The sequence below is a fragment of the Ochlerotatus camptorhynchus genome, unplaced genomic scaffold, assembly GCF_037179485.1.
Source record: "Ochlerotatus camptorhynchus isolate MF236.1 unplaced genomic scaffold, CSIRO-AGI_Acam_v1.1 ptg000052l, whole genome shotgun sequence".
Taxonomy (NCBI): domain Eukaryota; kingdom Metazoa; phylum Arthropoda; class Insecta; order Diptera; family Culicidae; genus Ochlerotatus; species Ochlerotatus camptorhynchus.
This window is the reverse complement of record NW_027040542.1, coordinates 1,620,718-1,638,221: the sequence shown is the minus strand read 5'-3', so window position 1 is coordinate 1,638,221 and position 17,504 is coordinate 1,620,718. Positions and strand designations below refer to the sequence as shown.

Here is a 17,504-nt window from a genome sequence, read left to right as displayed (position 1 = left end):
TTCTTCTGACTGCTCCCTATCCAAATGTCGGTCCAGAATCTCGATACTGGTTGCAGTCGTTTGATGACTACCTCCTCCTTGTATCTGCCTGTTGTTCCTTCATATTTTTTATCCTTGATCATACCAGCATCGCATATTAATCTCCCTGAAACTGTTACCTGTCGGAGATACGAATAGTTGCGAAAGAGCGTAGAGAGACCTCCACAGTCAATCGAACCCGAGTTCAGTCCATAGAATGAGCTGTACGGCTGACTGATTGGTGAACCACGAATCGTACCGGGGTGTTCTGCGGGAGAAACAGCTGCGATTGCAGATACATCTGAAGAATGGTAGGATCTTTCGGCACCGGGGTGTTGTTGACACCGTACATTATCGCTGCAATGCTCCTTACCCATACAGTTGACTCTCGGTCCGGATCCTATGACCATCTAGTTAAAGCTTAATTCTAGTTAGTTCTGGCATATTCTGTGGGGTGTGGTGACTCTGACTAGTTCGTTTGGACTTCCCTGAAACTATGAACATCTCTCAAAAGCCGTGTGGAGTTTCTGTAGAGGTTCATCCCCCAGAAGGCATAAAGACAAAGAGCGTTACGTCAATTATACAATCTCTTATTATAATTAGGGACAATTTTGCTGGAAAATGGCACTGACAAAAAAAAAATCCCCTTACTTTGAAGTAAACGAAAAAGTAAACCTTACCAACGATTGGCAAAATATCGACACAAAAGAGTGATGCCCATTTTATATTATATTTTGTGTCATATTTGTCATCGTGTGCCATGACCCGCCGATCAGTGTGCCACGATGTGTTTCGGCACAATGTGCAGAGTTGATTACTTCTTGCAAATCCAAGCACTGGTTGTAGTTGAAATTGTTTGTGGAATGTGAAGATCAAAGTGTGCCATGTTTTTCGCTCGTTACTGTCACTCTGCTAGTTTTGGAGCTTCTTGAAATAGTTTTGGGTTTTCTGCAGAAGGATATAAATCGTCGTGAGTGAGATTTAATCTTCACGGCTATCGACTGTCGTTGGAGAAGTCGTCAGAACTACCAAGTGGCCCCCCAAAGTGTACATTCCATCAAGTGTTTGTATCACACATGACTGGAGTAAATTGTATCGTTCGGGTGGGACGCTTCCTTTTTGTTTATTTAATTTTATTTTAAACAGGATTGGAATTTAAATTGAGAACCTCGGCTGGCTTGGTGGCTGCCGCTTTTGCTTACTTAGTAGAAGACCATTGGTTTACTCCCAGGCTCTTCCAAAATAAAACATTTACCATGGTCGCATTGCCTGGTTAAGCGAATCCTGACCCATCCCTACCCAACTATCCAACTCCGTTGGTGAGTCCCTGGCCTCCCTTTAAGTAGATGTTACATCAACAAAATCCGTATTTTCCCGCAACGGAGAAGATGGGCGGCAATGGTAATTGTCATGGTTTTCATTTTCTGAACTATGATTGGAGAACTATTCACTCCCAAATAGTTTTCCTTAGCGGTGCCGGTGGTGTAGTGGTAAGCGTGATTGCTTCTCACTTCAAAAGGCCGGGTTTTTCTGAGACATAAAATCTCTGATCAGCCGTTGGTCCCCGGTTCATAAGTTGATGGGTCGATAGGTAGGGTAAAGATGTGGGAGCTGCCTCCCTGGCGTCGGTAGCATTGATGCTCAGTTCGGAAAACAAGATCGACGGAAAACAAATCAAGGAAAAAATAGTTTTCCTAAGCAATCAGAATAAAAACGTTAAAGTAGAAACATGACATGCAATCTACGAAATACTCCGTTACAAACGCAACGCAACGTCAATCCAATCAGAAGTGACATTTTCGTGCTACATATTTATTTTTTTTATTTTATGCAATCGGAGAAAGTCCAATTTTTCCGATGCATCATTTGGTGTGGAACTGCTCGCTTTTATGTATTCAAAATAATAAGATTGAACATAGGGCAGGAAATCCATATACCCACTGGTAACACCCAGAGACGATGTTTTATAAGAGACGCATAAAGACTGAAATTAAAAGTTCCAATCGAACCGTCAAACACGGTTACAATCGAACAATGTAAATAAACACGAGCGCTGCACGATAAAAAGCGTGGGGACAATTGATATTGAAGATTAAATTTATTTTTTTAGATTTCAATAATTATAAATAAGTTTGCGTATGACAAGTATAAATCATCAATCATGTCAGGACTATTATAATCTTTTACATCAACATACACTTTATACTCTGTTCCCTCGTTCAAATCCGTAATAACATCATAAACAGGAACAGAAGCAGAAGCAGCTTACAGTTTTCTGCTATTCTTAAATATGGTATAATTCGTAACTTAAATGTAGCTGAATTGTATTAAACCAGTTTAAAATCGACTTTCATCTAAATGAAATTTCAACTGGCAATAAAGACTATTTACACTACATAATCGAGAGCTTTCCGTCACACTGCCGGTAGAAAATGACATTTCAATTCGCTTTTGCATTTCAATGGCATTTTTTAAATAATCACTACCGGTACGGTCAAAAATGTATTCGATTTGCTGGGAGCTGAAGCAGACGACAGTCGCTTAAATTAAGAGTCATTCGAAGTAAACACAAAATTGCGGGTAATCTAGTAGGCAAAATAATGTGGTGTTGAGTATTTGGCACTGATGAAGTCTGCAAATAGTAGACGAAATACGCGTATCTGTCAAAAGATTAGCAATTATAACGGAATTTAAAGGAAATCATCCAACACACTCAAAGCTCTTTATAAAGGGATTCCGTTAAGATAGTTGGTTACACCTACCCAAGTAACCACCAAGCCCGATAATCGCCCTTTTTGCGATATAAGGTAAATATAGGGAACTTTATATCAGTCGTATAGTTGCCTTATATAGCAAAAAGTTCGATTAACGGGCTTGTTGGTTACTTGGGTCGTTAATTAATTCCAAATTAAATCAATAACCATCTAGTTGTCCTTTCTAAACTGACTCTGCTATTTTGCTGAAATCCGGGATGATATTCCATTTTTCTTCTTAAATTTTTTAAATTTTGCCAAAACTTGTTAAATTCCAACTATCAGGCATACTTTCGAACGTAACCCCGCAGAGTTCCAATTACTGCAGGCAAGTGAGTTGAATAAGTCATCATAACAAAGTAATAAATTCTACTTTTTACGCAATGTACAAAACTTTCGACACAATCAAAATGATCCATCGTCGACGAACTTCGACCAAGAAAGCTTATGCCTGCACATTGCGCAAGAAGCCTGCAAAGAGGTAGAGTGGTAACTCAAGTGTGGCGCCGCATACTTGACTGCGCTCGTCGCCTGCTACGATTCCTGACAGTTGTTGGCCGAGTGTTGTAGGTGTGTAGCTCATATTTTGGAAAATTAAAGTTATTACTCTTTCGATAGCCTGCTGCCGGGCACAACAGGCAAACATCATCAACAACAACAACAACAACACCATCAAGTGCCGCGGGAATCATCAAATTGTTAAAATTTGAATAGCCTACTGCGATTCCTTCCGAGTGCTAGAGTGGGAGGAAAAGAACCGCATGTGTGGCTGAAGTGCGCGGACTTGAAATTAAATATTAAGATTAATATCAGCATAAAAAGCAACTGTCATGTCAAACCAAAATAAAGTGGGAAAATAACAGAAGGAAAACAGCTAGGGAGCAGATTTTCTCCTTCACACATCGGGGCCCAGTCAGTGGCGGCTAATTGGAGGCCCGCTAATTAGTGTGTATGGAAATTCAGATTGATATCGCGATTTTTGAAGTTTTTCTTACACTTGTTGTTTCGACGGGCTTGGCTTGCTTATATGGTGTCTAATTGTTGTTTTCGGCTAAAATATGAGATTGTATTAGTAATTGCTCCGTTACACATGTGGAGTTCGCTGTGATGGACATGTGTTTCACTATTTGGACGTTTTGAGCGTTGAATTCCTTTTATCCGCTTCACTATGAAGAGTTCGGATACAGGGAATGATAATTCGTCTAAAAATTCAAATTTTGGAAATTAACCTGATCCCGGCCAAGATCACCGCCATCATCATCATCATCATCATCATCTTCTCGAAGATGAAAATTACCTTTCCCATCACCTTCATCGAGCGTTTGGAAGGCTCAGCTTTGATGAGTTTGGACAAAAGACGCGATCTAATAAGCGGAACCGAGAGCCCGGAATGAAATAATAAGCCCATGCCATGCCCGGCAGATGAATAATATTTTTTTCCCGTGGACCGATTATTTGAATATAGGTATGGAAACGATCTCGCCCGCGATGATGGCTCGATCTCGTCTCCAGCATCCAGCATGCAGCGGGCTTTGGTTGCTACTGGCTGTTTCTAGTCGCTCTCTAGAGTAGTCGCGCTACCCGGCTTTGTACCGAGAAGTCGGGAATGATTGAGAGAAACGGTGTTAACGTCCATTGTTGGTGGTAATTATGGATAATTTTTAACTTCCTGGCTCGGAGGATGGTTAAAACGATACTTGCGATCGTGTTTCGGGGGCTCGTGAGTGAAGGAGAGCATTACCGGACGTATATACAAATATTGACGATTTGGATAGTTTTTTTTTCTCCTACGGAATGTGGGAAGTTTTTGTGATTTTTTCGGTAATATTTGTAAAGCCTTATGAGTCCAGAACGGCTTTACTTAATCTATGATTTTTGGCCAATTTTTATTGTGTCTGTTCAATGTTCGGAATATCGTCTTCTGCTTGAGCAAAAACCGAAGCAATCGCGGAACGCTCCGAAAAACTCATGGCATCCCATGACGCACGCCACTCGCTCTGATTAAATGTGCTGCTCCGTGAGAGTTCACAAGAAAGACCAAATTCAAATTCGCTTCCGATTTCATTCAACTTTTTGTTGGAGAGTAATTTCTTCATCGTCCACGCTTTGCTCCATTCACACCTTGCTGTCAGATTGTGATTCTGATTTCGAAGGTTTTCAAGAATCATTATTCTTCGGAGAGTAGTGAAAAAGGAAAAGAAGAAACTCTCCACATGATCACCTTCATCATTACGATCTTGCTGCTCGAAAATTGCTCCAATTCGAGACGGTTATGAATGGGCGAATGGGAACGTTTCGGAAGTTGAGATCGCCGATTGCCGACCGGGCTGGAGCGATTGCTGCATAGTTGAGCGGGAAACGTATATTGAAATATATTAAAATGATCCTTGTTAGCATAGTTCGACTGGGCACGATTAACGCAATTATCTCAATTTTCCTTTCTCTCTCCGTGGCTTTTAATTTCAGATAACAGCGATAGCGAAATCCGAGATAAACCTTACGGTAAGTCCAACTTTTTTTTTTACCTCGTTTGCTCGTGTACTCCAAATTCCAAGGCCCTGCTGATGGTGATGATACTTTTCGTGCTCACAACTCCACGGATGCTGCGATGTGATACGCCGTTGTTTCATCTTTTGTTCGCGCGATCGCAGTAAACACTGAAACAACGTCGATGACGACGACGACGACGACGACAACAACAACAAGAACAACATCGGTGACTACGATGTCTGTTGACTATGGTGGGAAAATTTGAATTTTGACAATGGAACCACAATATTTTGAATGAAGCTAAGGGAACCGTGAGCGAGAGGATAAGCGCGTTAATCGATCGATATTGAAGAGATTTCAAGGGGGAGAGTACACGAAGAAACACGATTATCTCGAATCTTGCTTGCTTCCTGCTCATGATATTAAATAGGATTCGAAGGGGTAAATTGCTGGCGAAAAAAGAATGAAACAAGAGTTAATTTTAAGCACGACTTTGGAGGACGACGCGTGCATGAATACGTACGGTCCACCCAGGTAAAGGATCGTGTGTTCGATCCGCGGAATAATGATCAAAAATAATAATAATCTGCATATCTTGGTTGGCTGTGAGAGGACCCACGATGCGATATGAGAAAGGCAACGTGGCAACTGTAATGGAGAAAACTTAATAATGTAAGGTTGTAGAGAAGGGAGAAAAAACCGTCGGCCGGTGAACATTACTCGAATATGAGCAAGGAGACCGAAAACAAAAGAATCTTTTGCCTTTAATCAAGAATGGGTCAGATAAAAAGGAGAATGAGTGTATATTATTTTTAATCGCGATGTCGCGATCGATTGTTACTATGGGATATATGGGAAAATTTGAATCAACAATACACAGGATCCGAGCAGGCGATGCTTTTTGCAAGAGACGTGCAGTCTCCACGAGTCCCAGTGGATTGCTACGATGGTGATCTTTCATGTATATTTTCATTTGAACTGGTATTAGTGAAGTACGTTGTCGATTCAGTTGAAGAATAATTATAAAATGATTATTTTTAATTGGCACTTGTTTTCCATAGCAACTTATTTGATAAAATCAAACGTTAATTCACCCAATTCAAGTATAGGTTTCTTATAAAATGTTACCATGTTTCTTATTTTAAATGTGTGCTTTACTTGACGCATCATATAGATCCAATCAAAACCTGCACCCACTTGACAATTTTTGTGGGTTGAATTAAAAAATTAAGAAAATGATTATATTTGCTTAATTTTAATAAATCACATCATTTGAGCTGATGAAATTACATTTCCTGAGTGAAATTTTCCATTGGGCAATATTTTTAAATAATTTTAAATAATTTTGCAATCTATTGCCTCATATTGACAAAGTCTCAGGTAGACGGCCATAATACTTATATAGGAACCACTATGACCACTTGATCCGTCTTTTAACTTTAGGGCTTCTTGTCTTAGTTTAAGGGATGCCGTAGAAGTTTAACAGTTTTGAAGGATTTCAGGGGACTGATAGAAAATCAAGAACGTAGTGAATTTATAGTAGTTCAGCGATCTTTGTAGAAGTTAAGCGAATAATGTTGAGTTTTTAAAAGTTCAGGGAAATTCACATAACTTCGATCATTTTTGTTAAACCTTAGTGATCTTCGTAGAAGTTCAGAAGCTTAGTGCTCAGGGAAAATTGTAAAAAATCAGCAAACTGTTAAGAACTAAATTTGGAGCTTTTGGAAACTTTGTGTAACACATATATTCAGGAAAATTAGAAGGGTTATTTTCCAGGAAGATTGAAAATTGTCATGGATCTTGGTTAAATAAGAGAACTAGAGAAAAAAAGGAAAGCTTTGAAGAAATTAGGAACCATTAGATGAGTTATAGGAAATATCTACAATTTCAGCAATCTTGGTAAACATTCAGTTTGTGTAAGCTATGGAAAAATTGTTCAGGAAGCTTCTTAGAAATGGAAGCAACTTTCCTGGATTTCGCAAAACTTCCCACACATTGAGAAAACTTCAGGTTCAAAGAGCTTCAATGGATTCAGGGAGCTTTATTTGAGTTCATGGAACTAAGTTTAGGTTCAAAAAACTTTGCGTGCGGGAAACATCGTAGAAATTTTAGAACACTTTGTTGAAATTCATTGATTTTCAAAAACAAATCAACTAGTTCCTCTAGAATTTTTCAAAGTCTTGGTATATGATAAGGTTGACGAAGTATTATTCTGAATATCATAAACTGTTAAAAAATTAAAATTTCTCAGATATTTTTAAAGGTCAGGAAGTATTTGGAAGATCTCCAACTATTCAAAGACGTATATAAAGTTCTGAAGATTTAATTTCAAGATTACATGTTGATCAAGTACTGAAGGTACTTCATTGACAAGTTGATCAAGTACTGAAGGTACGCTAGATTTCTGGTTCATCAGATATTATCATGGGAATGTTTTGAAAGATCCGCACCTGATAATAATTTTTAGTATAGTACTGTGGTTCCTTTTTCAAAACATGATGAAGTTCTTCTGAAGTTCTTAAACTTTTCATTAGTTCAAATTGCGTACGCTAATATTTTTGTGAGATGGCAGGTTGATCAAGGAGTATTTTTTTAAAGGCTTTAGGTTGATCTTCTTGTGAAAATCGTCAATGATTCAAAAGTCGTCCCTTATATATTATTTTGCCGGCGCCTGTGGTGTAGTGGTAAGCGTGACTGCTTTCTAACACCCCGATGGGTCTGGGTTCAATCCCAGCCGAGATTGGTGGGATTTTTCTTAGGCATAAAAGTCTCTGGTCACGTCTTCCTTCGGAAGGGAAGTAAAGCCGTTGGTCCCGGCCCATGTGTGTTGTGAATGGGTGCGATATCCTACGCAGGTGTGGAAGCTGCCTTCCTGCACATTCGATTGCTATCAATGGATGGCAATGGATGTCCGTCGGTGATTGGCACTAGATTGCGGAACAGAGACCGACGTTAAATAAAGGAAAAAAAAAAGAATATATTCTTTCAGAATGGCACGTTAAGTATTCAATGATCTCCAGTAGACTGATGCAAAATTTGAAATTTTCACTCCACAGTGCTCAAACGGCTTCAAATCAGGTCCTGATTAGCCTCCCAAAAATTAAACTCATTTGGTAAGAAACTGACTTGACACAAATCATTCGAAGTTTATATGGAAATTACTATGGGAAAACCAAACTTTTTGTTCATTGTCTTCTACCCATTTTTCATATTGCTTTTTCGAAAAGTTCTATAACTATTCTTACCGGAATTCTTCTTTGCTACAACTTTGCGTAATATCGTTTTTCAGCCAAATGTCAAGTTATTAATTGTTTAAGAGATTGATAATCTTATGGCATGATCAAGCAGCTGTTCTGTTAGCAACACTGTATTCTGCAGTTTGACATAGTAGCGATGATATTTGTGCTCTATTCTTCTAATCAGAAACACTAATGTTGTCTGCTGAACAGTTGAATGAGCATAAAAATAAGACATCAGTGACTTGAATCATTAATAACTTTTGATATTTGTAGATAGATATGAACAAAAACATAAAGTTTTCCCATAGTAATTCTCGTATAAGCTTGAAATGGTTTGTGCCTTGTCAGTTTTTCACTACAGTAGTTCAAATTTTGGGAGGCTAAGCAGGACCCAATTTGGAACCGTTTGAGCACTGTGGAGCGAAAATTTCAAATTTTGCATCAGTCTAATCTCCAGCTTATCAAGGATTAACATAAAGTTCTACGGATGTTTTTAGGTCGATCAAGTATTGTTTTATAACAAAACAAAACCAAATGAAACATTATTCATATACGTTCAGATACGTTCAAGAGAGAGCTCATTTGTAGTTAAAATCTTCATTTAAATGGTAAAATTTTTCACATGTCTGCTTAAAATTCAAAAAGCTTTCGGATGTCTTCATCGTTTTTCTGCATATCTTCATACAGTTCAAACATCTTCATTACATATCTGCAAATCAGTCCGCATCGTGCTCTCTTGCCGTGCGGATCTATTTGCTTTTTGCTGAAGGAAGTGTTACTACTACCTAAAGCTACAACAAATTTAAACAGCACTTTTCAGTGCTCAACCTGTAAAATTTCTACCTTGTTCAACTTTATTCCTATTCGATCCTTGTTTGGACCCTACCCGAGGTAATCCTTCTTGGATATCGATTTGGAAAATTCCTCTTCGATCCTTCAGATTCTTATAGTAATCTGCTTGGAAGTCGATTTGGATAAAAATTTACGGCCGCCATGGCGCCTAAACGCAAAAGAAAGGGGCAAACTCTTGACCCCCCTTCTGAAGAAATTAATTTGAGCAATCAATTTGATTTGCTCACGGATGATGAGAATGATCCATCATCCAAGAAAAATTCTAGTAAACTTTCCCGGCTTAATGCCAAGAAGGAAAAGATTCCCCCTATTGTGATAACCACTTCCGTTTCCATGCTCTTCGCATGGAACTTTTGAACTTCGTGAAAGTTAAGTTTTCTCTACAAATTGGACGTCGGGGTGAATGCCGTGTATTGGCTGAAACCTTGGACGGATTTAAATGTCTTCTCAAGTATCTTACTGAGAAGAAGCACAATTTTTTTACTTACGACACCAAAACTGAACGTGTGTTCAAGGTTGTCATGAAAGGACTGCCCAGTGGTGAATCCCTGGATCAGATCAAAGATGAACTGGCAAAATTACTTGGAGTTGTGCCACTCCAAGTAATCAAAATGAAAATGAAATCCCGTCCTGGCGATTCGCGCAACGGGATTTCTAATGATTTTTATTTAGTTCACTTCAAGTCTAGTGAACTAAACAACCTTAAGGCCTTAGAAAAAGCTAGCCTTATGCTCCATGTCCGAGTGAAGTGCGAACACTTCAGGAAGACTGGAGGAAATTTCCAAAACCTCACTCAGTGCCGTAAGTGCCAGGGATGGGGTCACGGAACTAAAAATTGCTACATGCCAGCTAAATGCATGAATTGTGGTGATTCCTCTCACGCAAAGGACGACTGTCCTGTGAAGGAAGATCCTAAGAAATTTAAATGTTCAAATTGTGATGAAAACCACAAATCCAATTTTTGGGAATGTAAGACTCGCAAAGCGATCCTACAATCTCGTTCTAACCGACAGGTAAGAAACGCTCCACGTTTCCGACCAGGTACAAATTCCTCTGCTGTTAACAACGGTCAGCGAGGAACAAATTCTACATTCGTACCCGTAGGTACAAATATCACCCCTGCTTCAAATGTTTCATCCCTACTCCCCTCGCTGCTAACAATATTCAGCGAGTTAATGGAGCTACCTATGCTGCTATTGCAGTGGGTAGAAATCAAAATACTAACCAAAGTAATTCTAACGGAAATTTTGACAATTTTGACTTAGGAAGCATTACTGCCCCTAAAATGGAATTTTTACAGAAATCATTAATTGACATGATTTCTGATATGCTTAAATCTAACTCCATGTTTGATGCTATTCAAACTGGGGTAAAATTTGCAAATAAATATTTTAAATTGGAATGCTCGATCTCTTAAAGATAATGAAGACGAGCTATTTAACTTTTTGAGAGTTCATAACGTGCATATTGCCGTTATAACTGAAACGTTCCTTAAACCTGACCATAAGGTTAAGAAGGACGCAAATTACTTGATTTATAGAAATGATCGTCTTGATGGACCCTGTGGTGGCGTTGCCATCATTATTCATAGACGAATCAAACATAAAATTCTTTCTTCATTTGGAACCAAAGTTTTTGAAACTTTGGGAGTTTCTGTTGAAACAAAATTTGGACAACTTACGTTTATAGCTGCCTATTTGCCATTCCAATGCGTAGGCCAGCAAATGAATTTTCTCAAGGGTAACCTTCAGAAACTTACCCGTCATAGGTCTAAATTCTTCATTATTGGTGATTTTAATGCAAAACACCGCTCATGGAATAATGCTCAAAGCAATTCCAATGGTAATATTCTGTTTGATGATTGTTCTGCAGGTTATTACACTATTCAATATTCAAACAGCCCAACATGCTTTTCTTCTGCAAGAAATCCCTCAACTATTGATTTGGTCTTAACTGATTCATGTCAACTTTGTAGCCAACTGGTTACCCATGCTGACTTCGGTTCTGATCACCTTCCAGTAACTTTTGAAATATCCCAAGAAATAATTTGTAATCCCAACAGCTCTACTTTCAATTACCATAGAGCTGATTGGGAGCAGTATCGAACATTTATGGAATATAACTTCGATCCAAACATTCCTTTGCAAACCAAAGATGAAATTAATTATGCTCTTGAATCTCTGACTACTTCTATAGTTGAAGCAAGAGCTGCCTCAGTACCAAAATGCGAGGTTAAATTCGATTCAATTATAATAGACGATGATCTTCAGCTCTTGATCCGTCTTAAAAATGTCCGTAGGAGACAATATCAAAGAACACGCGATCCTGCCATGAAAGTTATCTGGCGGGATTTGCAAAAACAAATTAAAAAGCGATTCTCTGCCCTGAGGAACAAAACTTTTGAAAATAATATTTCTAAATTAGACCCGAGTTCCAAACCCTTTTGGAAACTCACAAAAATTTTGAAAAAACCTCAAAAGCCTATTCCAGCGCTTAAAGAAGGTGGTAAAATTTTGATCACAAATTTGGAAAAAGCTCAGAAACTTGCTAAGCAATTCGAGAGTTCCCATAATTTCAGTTTGGGTCTTACTAGTCCTATTGAGAATCAGGTTGCTCGGGATTTTCTGAATATTTTCTCTCGGGAAAATATTTTTGATGATTCCTGGGGGACTGATTTGGACGAAGTAAGGTCTATAACTAAAAATTTTCAAAATATGAAAGCTCCAGGTGATGATGGAATTTTCTATATCCTCATCAAAAAACTCCCAGAGAGTACCTTGTCTTTCTTGGTAAAATTATTTAACAGATGTTTCCATCATACATTCCATGCATACTTTCCTGATAAATGGAAAAATGCAAAAGTTGTTCCAATTTTGAAGCCGGATAAAAATCCAGCTGAAGCTTCTAGCTACCGTCCAATAAGTTTGCTTTCTTCAATAAGTAAACTTTTTGAAAAGATAATTTTGAATAGAATGATGCTTCACATCAATACGAACTCAATTTTTGCAGATGAGCAGTTTGGATTTCGCCATGGGCATTCAACTACTCATCAACTCTTAAGAGTTACCAATTTAATTCGTTCAAACAAATCTGAAGGCCACTCAACTGGAGTTGCTCTTCTAGACATAGAAAAAGCATTCGACAGTGTTTGGCATGAAGGTTTGATTGCTAAATTGAAAAAGTTTAATTTTCCACTTTACATTATGAAATTAGTTCAAAATTATTTAACTGACAGAACTCTGCAGGTAAATTATCAAAATTCCAAATCTAATCGACTACCTGTTAGAGCAGGAGTTCCTCAGGGTAGCATTCTTGGGCCTATATTGTATAACATTTTCACTTCGGACCTCCCTGATTTGCCTCAGGGTTGCCACAAATCTTTGTTCGCTGATGACACAGGCATTTCCGCTAAAGGAAGAAGTCTTCGTGTTATTTGCAGCAGACTGCAGAAAAGTTTAGATATTTTCTCTTCTTATTTACAAAAATGGAAGATTTCTCCCAACGCTTCCAAAACTCAACTTATAATATTTCCACACAAGCCTAGAGCTTCGTTTTTGAATTCTAGTAGTAGTCACATAGTCACTATGAACGGAGTTCCAATTTCCTGGTCAAACCAAGTGAAATATCTTGGATTAATACTTAACCAAAAATTAACTTTTAAAGATCACATTGAGGGCATTCAAGCCAAATGTAACAAATATATTAAATGTTTGTATTCTCTTATAAACAGGAAATCCAAACTTTGCCTGACGAATAAACTTCTAATATTTAAACAAGTTTTTTGGCCGGCCATGCTTTACGCTGTGCCAATATGGTCTTGCTGTTGCACTACCAGGAAAAAAGCACTTCAAAGGATTCAGAACAAAGTTCTGAAAATGATTTTGAAGTTGCCTCCCTGGTACAGTACTACTGAGGTACATAGAATTTCGAATGTTGAGACTTTAGAACAAATGTCCAACAAAATAATGAATAACTTCAGGCAAAAATCGTTGCAATCCTCAATTGCAACGATTAATTCCCTTTATAATTAGATAAGATTTAGTTTAAGTTTTTAGTTTTAAGATATCAATTGTTATACTGACATGCAGGTTAAAAAACCTGTTTAAAATACTGAATTGCCAAGACATGAACAATGTAAAAACACTTAGATATATATCATAACAATTAAGGCTGGTACGTTACTGCAGTAACTGGAGCACCTAGGTTAAAAATGAAATGTAATTTATTTTGAATTTGAAACAAATAAAGAGTAAAAAAAAAAACATATCTGCAAAATGTCTGCGGAAAAATTAACTTCATAGGATTTAAAATGATTCAAATCTTTTATCCCTGCTAAAGAAAATGAACCATCTTATGAGACATTTGCTTGTAGCAAAGAAATAAATAAAAGATGAAGGCCAACTATCAGCCATAAATACGTAATATATTAGGAACATTAAAATCGCAACAAATTGAAATGCAAATATTGATTGCTCCGGTATTTATTTCCTCTCATGCGATACGATAATAATAAAATCCATGAACATTTGCTGTGATCTTTCCTGTGTTGGGGAATTTTGGCACTTTGCCAGTTCATTAATAGAGCGATACGCTATTGGTTTCAACAAATCTTAAATTGGACTTTTTACTTTTATATGAATTATAACTGCCAGCTCTGCTCATTTGATGTTGCCTATATCACAAACATAGGAAACACATGGATAATTTAAAAATCATAGCAGATTAATTCTTATGTATATATTATGATCAACTTAGCATGAGCGTCCTCTACTTAATCACGGACCAAACGAAACTTTCTCATTTAGATAATGAAAAAAGATCATTTGACATTTTCCCCCACAAAATGACTTTGATAAATTTCAGCCTCTGAGGCAAGGTGACTTCATGCTTTTCAAGTCGCAGTGAGTCAAACCGATTTATTCATATAAGCGCTTGTTCACTGTTTGTATCTTGGGTCACCGTTTTTGCGTTCTCCCTCCCCTACCGACTATTGGCAAGCCATGAGAAGTCCCCTTTAGCTTCTCTGTGTTGCTCAAAGTCGTAGCCCGTGAATATTAATTAAAATTGATTTTAATTATCGGCTACGGTTTGATGGAAAGCAAATAGAAGTCATATTTTAATGAGACCACGAATCGGCTTGCGAAACAATGGGGCAAAAAACGTCTACACAGTTTAATAAGTCAAGAGACGTAAACAGTGGAAGTGGAATGAAAATGTTGTTTGTTATTTTCCAGACAACTGAGCAAGAGCTAGCAGATACAAATTAATAATGATCGCAATAAAACATTCTCGGTCTGTAAGGCATTAGGGGAGAATGGTATACAACGCACCCCCTGGGCAGAACGCACCAGCTGACTTTCATTTGTGTTTTTCATGGCTTTTACGTAACTTTTTTGTTGTCTTATCAAGCAGCACTTTTAGCATAGCATCTGAACTCAAAATCCTGCATGATAAATCCTAGAATTGGATCAAAAATTCCAAGAAAAACTCAAAACAAAATGAAAAAGTGCGTCTTACCCCGGGGGTGCGTTATGTACTGTTCTCCCCTACATGGATATCTGCGCGGGCTTTTTTCATTTATCGAAATCAAAGCAGCCCGGTTAATGTCACCGGTTGCTTTGTGCTGAGAAATTCAGAAGCCAAATGTTGCAGTTCACCATAAATTAATATCGGCTAGAAATTCTTGCCATTACATAATGAAATTAAATCCAATTTCAGTTAAATTTCACGCTTCGCAAAAGAAAAAATAATAATAATCATACTGGAAATAATTCCAGTCAACCAGTAATGCGCACATCCACTGATCCAACCGAGATGAAACAGTTTATCGTGATTTTCAACATAATCGTTGACTGCCAGTTCCCACAACACAATTTTCACGGTGGTGCAGAGGGTAAAAAAATGATTTTGTTTTCATTGAAATGGCACAGCAAAGATAAATAAAATTGTTGCTCTAAAGAAGTCCATCCGGCAACGGTGGAGCTGCACTGCAAATATCACAATTTAATGAATTCATTTATTATTTAATTTGAAGCGAACAATTTGTATAATCTGTTCGGCCCTTTTGCAATCATGCCGAAACGAGTCCTGGATCTTCCTGGGTTGATCATTGGTGGATCGGCAGGCGTGAGATAAAGGCAATAAAAAGTCACTTAATTTAAATTATGATTTATATTTGTAGCTTGGGCCATGGAAGCCCCCCTCTGCTGCGTCAAAACCCATTCATAGTAGGCACAGTGGTTGGCCTCTCGCCCAAGATAAAGGGCCTTCCGAACATAATGAAAATATGACTCGACACAAAAGAGAAAGGAAGGAGATAGTAAAAAGAAGTAATAAATATTTTGACAGTTCTTTACGTTAAATTTTATGGCTTTATCTCTCTACGGCTGGGGGTCGAATCGCCCTCTCGCGAGCACGAGTTGAGGCGCTTCCCATTTCTTCTTGAAACCAGAGTGCCGCCGCCACAACGATGGAACAACAACCACGACGGCCAGCTTAGGAGCCACAACATCTCGCTCCTAATAATGACGAAAGAAGCAGATGATGACAGTGATCAGTGGTTAATTTGTAGATCTCACCCGCTCTTTGTACGGTATAAATCAGTGCGCGTTCTCTGTTTTGTCTCAGTGCCGGTCGAAATGATAAAAATTAAGACGGTCGGACGGGTGGACAAATAGAGGGGTGGAAAGGAGCGAAGAAACATTGTTGCTGAAATGGTGGCAGGCAACCGCGAATGGTCGATGGTTGACGTGATGAAAAGTAGGCGGGAAGACACCTTCGATTCATTATGACATACTTCGTTGAAAGGGAAAGGTATAGATATTGGATTTTAGACACAATCGTAGTTGGCACTGACTCTGGTGGCTTTGATGTAACTTCCTTTCCATTTTGCGGAACCAACCAGGGTGAGTGTGGTGGAATGGTCCGTGAGAAAACCGCTGTTCGATGTCAGGTGTTTCTTTTCACGTGAGCGCAGCATACAAGTTGTGTAAAATGTCTAGACTGTGGTTTGCTTGAGATGTATGTTTTTGATTTCCAAGAACACCGAAATGTCAGGCATTGCAACTTTGATTAGTTTGCGTCAATTCACATCCGTGAATTGGAATGAATGAATAATGTAGCTAATACTTCGTTTGGTTATCAATGTGCATCATCAATCACAGATCCAGACCCTGCTTCGATTAATCATAATTAAATCATCGGAAATGCATTCAAATGTTCTAATCCAGGGGATGTATTTCCTGTTCTTCGTTGCAGCCATCCTCCTCAGCCGCAATCGAAAATTTAATTAATCTTCTATAAACCACACAGATTAGAAATGTTCTCCTTCCAGAAACTACACAGCCAACCGTATGGACCCTGTAATTATTCCCATCGGCAAAACCTTGTTTCGGCCAACTGCTCCCTCTCTCATAAGTCTACGGGCGAATCAAAAACATAACTTTTCGAAACGCTCCTGGGCAAATGATCGTACAACAAAAACAACAAAACTGACAAGTTCTGGAATTAGTTCCTCCTTCTCTTCCCGATCACTATTATCTCCATACAACGCTGTTGCTGCGCTTAGACCGTTTTGTGCTTTCATTCATATTTTTCAGCGAACCCATGGGAAAACCTGTTTGATCGACACATTCAAGTACGCTCTCACACACACATGCACAAACGATTTCCAATCTAGTAGGCGTTATGAATGGGGAAATCCGTACTAAGGTCGCCAGTAGGGTTCTTTCCGGTCAGGGTACGTGTTATATGAACGTACCTCCGAGCGGTCACTTAAAACCGTGTACTAACGTGTCAATTAGCTAATTGTATTGTACCTTAATTCGCCGCATCAAACTGGTTTCCATCGTAAAAGTAACTCCATAATGTAGGCCAACATTTAGCAGTCTATTACGATTTGCGTGAGACAGCCCTACCTGGGAAACTCATCAGTGCTCGCTGTTAGCAAATGATGTGCTTTGCATCTGATTAAATTTTTGGGAGGGAAAAAAATTCCACGACTCATTATTTAAATCACCTCTCGAAAAAATGATGAGATTTTAAAGAGAATCACTTCATGGCATACTGCGATCTGTTTGTTGCCATGGTGCGTGTGACTCAACTACGGGGCGCAATTTGCTTCTAACAACACGCAAAATTGACACCACCAACT

The 17,504-nt window shown here is 38.5% G+C and overlaps 1 protein-coding gene across 2 annotated transcripts in view; it reads left to right on the top strand.

Annotated features, from left to right (window-relative positions):
• Positions 1-17,504, top strand: part of LOC135717215 (alpha-protein kinase 1-like) — a 241,784-nt gene that overhangs the window by 30,635 nt on the left and 193,645 nt on the right. For both annotated transcript variants that reach the window (XM_065239191.1, XM_065239190.1), the window contains exon 3: positions 5,238-5,273. In XM_065239191.1, coding sequence (XP_065095263.1) covers positions 5,238-5,273 — 36 coding nt within the window. The remainder of the gene's footprint in view (positions 1-5,237; positions 5,274-17,504) is intronic.